General features: G+C 45.3%; 1 protein-coding gene across 1 annotated transcript in view; it reads left to right on the top strand.

Moving 5' to 3' along the window:
* The window catches only part of LOC134458182 (kinesin-like protein KIF2A), a 22,707-nt gene that overhangs the window by 10,106 nt on the left and 7,601 nt on the right, over positions 1-5,000 (top strand). The window contains exons 10-14 of the mRNA XM_063210342.1: positions 292-382; positions 977-1,040; positions 1,931-2,022; positions 3,143-3,285; positions 3,721-3,925. Coding sequence (XP_063066412.1) covers positions 292-382; positions 977-1,040; positions 1,931-2,022; positions 3,143-3,285; positions 3,721-3,925 — 595 coding nt within the window. The remainder of the gene's footprint in view (positions 1-291; positions 383-976; positions 1,041-1,930; positions 2,023-3,142; positions 3,286-3,720; positions 3,926-5,000) is intronic.

Genomic DNA, 5,000 nt, shown 5'->3' with positions numbered 1-5,000 from the left:
CGTTAGGGAGGTTGACTGTTAGTTCACGGTGTTGCTGGTTCAATCCCCAACCTTACCAATTCCTTCCCCCCTCCTTGGCTGAAGTGCCCGTGAGAAAGGCACCTAACCCCACATTGCTCCAGGGACTGTAACCAATACCCTGTAAATATCTGTGAGTCGCTTTGGATGAAAGCATTAGCTAAGTGTAAAGTAATGTAATGTAATCTAATTTAAATAAATTCTATTAATTACTAGTAAATCCTTCTTAGGTGTCAGAAATTAATTAATTAAATTAATTGTTTATTATTTTAGGTTCACTGCGAGGCCACTGGTGGAGACCATCTTTGAGCGAGGCATGGCCACGTGTTTCGCTTACGGACAGACGGGCAGCGGCAAGACACATGTGAGTATTGCACTCCTGAGTCCTTTATTTGAGTAGTTCCTGAGTCCTTTATTTGAGTAGTTCCTGAATCCTTTATTTGAGTATTTCCTGAATCCTTTATTTGAGAAGTTCCTGAGTCCTTTATTTGAGAAGTTCCGGAGTCCTTTATTTGAGTAGTTCCACTCTTTAGTGCTCTACTATAGACTCATGTGAGCAGTTGCTATATGTAAGTACTGTACTCCTTAGTCCTACTAGTCCTTAATTATCAATTAATGTGAGTATCTGACTCCTGATTGCTTTGTTCAAAGCGTATTTGAGTCATTTAATGTAGACTTGTGTGATTATGCGAGTCCTTTATTATAGACTAATCAAGTTTCCAGAGATAGTAAAAATTAAAATGGTATTTGTCACTATTTTTCCTGTATGTGTGTGTGTCTCCTCGTTATCTCTATATTTGCTGTGTGTGTGTGTGTGTGTGTGTGTGTGTGTGTGTGTGTGTGTGTGTGTGTGTGTGTGTGTGTGTGTGTGTGTGTGTGTGTGTGTGTGTGTGTGTGTGTGTGGTTATCCCTGTCCATCCTGACTCACTGTGTGTTGTTATCTGTGTGCTGTTGCCAGACTATGGGCGGAGACTTCTCTGGGAAGAACCAGGACTGCTCCAAAGGCATCTATGCCCTGGCAGGTACGATAGGGTCTTGTGTGTCTTGCTCTCCCTCTGTGACCCCATGTGGCCCTGGCAGGTACAGTATGATTCTGTGGAAAGGTCAACACAATCTCATCCTAATTCGTCAATTTCTGACTACCGTTGACCAGGTGGCAGTTTTTGACATCAAAGGCATACCTGCGACATCGCATGTTGATGAGGTCGCCTCAACCTAAACCTTTCCCTAGCCCTAACCGTCAGTGAAATTATGCCGCCACAAGGGGGGCGCCTTTGAGACAGACATCACTTTTTTACAGCAAGGCCATACCTAAGACATTGGTAATTGCAGTCTGGTCAGAGGTAGTCAGAAATTGAGGAGTTGGGATGATTGATAGACTGTAGCGAAAACTACACCTGAAGATGCTCCCTTAGGCTCACATAGTATCATCAAGTCATCACTGATTACAAAGCTTCTCCTCATGCCCCTCCCCTGTGTCTCCACACACACTGCCCTTACACCCTAACACACCACCCTACTTAAGCCTGTGACCGTGAAGTGTCCTTGATGCTGAAGAAGCCCAACTATAAGAAGCTGGCAGCTCTGTCCAGCCTCCCCCCCTAGCTACTCTGTGTCATCTTATGTGTCAGAGAGACACATTGCCTAATATAAGGGTTAGGGAGGTGTATTTGTGTATTGGTGTGTTGGTGTATTGGGTGTATTGTATTGGTGGATTGGTGTATTGCTCCGTACACCTCCATCCGGCTGGTGTGTTCTTGAACAAGGTGCCTAATCCCACATTGCTCCAGGGACTGTAACAAATACCCTGTAAAATAACTGTAAGTCGCTTTGGATAAAAGTGTCAGCCAAATGTAATGTAATGTATTGTCTTGTTCTCCCCCTCCCCCTCCCCCTTCCCCTCCCCTTGTAGCCCGTGACGTCTTCCTCATGCTGAAGAAGCCCAACTATAAGAAACTGGAGCTTCAGGTCTACGCCACCTTCTTTGAGATCTACAGCGGGAAGGTCAGCACTGTGTGTGTGTGTGTGAGTGTGAGTGTGTGTGTGTGATGCATAATGTTTAATACATAATATTTTATTGTTTCTTAATGTATGTTTTGATGAAAGGGTCAAAGACATTTTTCGATTCAACACCCTGTAGGGGTGGAGTCGATTCAAATTCAATTCCTCTTCCTGAATTAACTTAAATTTAGAAATTCTGAAATTTGCACTAGCCTGCTATACTGTAGGGGCCGTGTCATGGTAAAGTTTGGGAACCACCCTCATCTTTTCTCCTCTCGTTAACTCGTGTCTGCTCAGGCCTCGCACATACTGTACCTGCCCTCAGTGCTGGTGACACTTCAGCACCTTGGCCAGCGACCTCAACCAAAACACTGTCTGGAACTACACTCCACACTGTAAAACATTGCTGGCCAGTTAAACTTCAAAATGTAAGTTGCCCTGCTGCCTGCCGTCAGTTTTCAAGTTAACTCCGCTTGACACAAATGTAAGCCTCAAGTTGAGTGAACTTACAAACTTGAGGCAGCAAGGGCAACTTAACTTTTATTATTTTTAACTGGCTTGCAGTGTTTTACAGTGTATGCACAGCACCCAGCAGACCCCGTGCACTTCATACCTGCTCATCCGACAGAAGCCACGAATAAGTGCTTATGTATACATACATGCTTCAAAGTCAAAGTCGTGAACTAGTGAAATGAGTGTGTGTGTGGGCATCTATGGCCTCACGGTTAAGAAGTTGGACTGTAGATCAGAGGGTTGTTGGTTAGAATCCCAACCTTTCACCCTCCATGACTGAAGTGCCCTTGAGCAAGGCACCTAAAGCCACGCTGCTCCAGGGACTGTAACTAATTCCTTGTAATATCTATAAGTGGCTTTGGATACAAAATGGTCAGCTAAGTGTGATGTGCGTGTATTGCATCCGTGTGTGTGTGCAGGTGTTTGACCTGTTGAATCGTAAAGCTAAGCTGCTCATGTGTATTGTGTGTGTATTGTATCCGTGTGTGTGTGTGTGTGTGTAGGTGTTTGACCTGTTGAATCGTAAAGCTAAGCTGCTCATGTGTATTGTGTGTGTGTTGTATCCGTGTGTGTGTGTGTATTGTGTGTGTGTGTGTGTGTGTGTGTGTAGGTGTTTGACCTGTTGAATCGTAAAGCTAAGCTGCGCGTGTTGGAGGACGGCAAGCAGCAGGTGCAGGTGGTGGGACTGCAGGAGAGAGACGTGCGCTGCACTGAAGACGTACTCAAGCTCATAGAGATGGGAAACAGCTGCAGGTACACACACACACACACACACACACACACACACACACACACACACACACACACACACACACACACACACACACACACACACACACACACTCACACACACACCTTTACACACACACACACACACACACACACACACACACACACACACACACACACACACACACACACACACACACACACACCCTTACACACACACACACACACCCTTACACACACACACACACACACACACACACACGCTGTATATTACACCCATACACACACATGTACTAGTCATACGCTGGGCCTTTTTGGAAATGATCATTGTTCTTCCATCTGTAATGTGTTAAGATCGTCCTATCTGTGTGTGTGTGTGTGTGTGTGTGTGTGTGTGTGTGTGTGTGTGTGTGTGTGTGTGTGTGTGTGTGTGTGTGTGTGTGTGTGTGTGTGTTATAGGACCTCGGGCCAGACGTCTGCCAATGCGCACTCTTCGCGTAGCCACGCGGTGTTCCAGATCATTCTGCGGCGGCGCGGCAAGATGCACGGCAAGTTCTCACTCATCGACTTGGCGGGAAACGAGCGCGGCGCCGACACCTCGTCAGCCGACCGCCAGACCCGCCTGGAGGGGGCCGAGATCAACAAGAGCCTCCTCGCACTGAAGGTGCGTGTGTGTGTGTGTTTGTGTGTGTATGTGTGTGTATGTGTGTGTGTGTCTTGTTGCTGTTGCTGGAATTATTATAAACTAGAAATGCACTCAGAGAGTGCAAACCTCCGCCAAGGAAGCTGAATTTGGTTGTAATATTTGTGACATGTCGTGGTGTAATCCATGCATGCCTAGACTATTTATAGGCTAGGCCTACAGTGTTCAGAGAAGTGAACATTCAATTTTAACCAAATTATGTGTCTCTTTTATTAGCTAAGGCTTATGTCACCTCACCTGGTTAGCTTTGGTATTAGAGCACCTGTCATTGTGTGATTGGCAAATGTGATTGGTCATGCCATAGGCTATAGGCCCTACTTTGGAAAATATTGTATCCCATCGCTATACTGTAGCCTGGTGTCATTGTTCATTCATTGCATTGTTATAAACATTTTGATGATTGGAAGCATTATGCTTTTCATCACATCATTGTTTTGCCACAATATTAAATAACGCAGCTATTAATATCAATCCATAATATATGACTACGGGGGCACCTTGGCCTTTGAGAACGATTTGGTATCACTGTCAAACACAAGCTTTGATTAACCTTAAATGTAGTGAACTGGATAACGTTCCCTCCTTGGCGCTGTCTGTTCATCATTGATAGCCAACACTGTTCACCGTTATAGGCTATTTTTTTTCTCCCTCCGTGGGCTACAAACTTCAACAGGCGAGAGAAAGCTGGTTTGGTTGACATGGAAAACACTCGGAGAACAATAAACTCCGCGAAAGTTGTGACGATATGCATGCCATTAGCCTACATATTTACATTATGTTTGGATGCTATTTATTGACTACACGCACCTAGGCTTCAGCCATGCAGGCACAGCAAATCCGCGCGCTGTGCATTCTGTTTGGTTTTGTGGTGACTGTCGCCACACAACTTTATTTAACCTTTCATGTAGAGAACCAACTGGGTACCTCTCCCTCCTTGGCGCTGTCTGTTCACTGTTAAACACTGTTTGCCGTTGTTAACTCCAACCTTCGTAAACTTCAGGGAAACACTCGGAGAGCAATTAGCTCCGCGAACGCT

Source organism: Engraulis encrasicolus, chromosome 11 (assembly GCF_034702125.1).
Source record: "Engraulis encrasicolus isolate BLACKSEA-1 chromosome 11, IST_EnEncr_1.0, whole genome shotgun sequence".
Lineage (NCBI taxonomy): Eukaryota > Metazoa > Chordata > Actinopteri > Clupeiformes > Engraulidae > Engraulis > Engraulis encrasicolus.
This window is presented reverse-complemented; position numbering and strand designations above follow the sequence as displayed.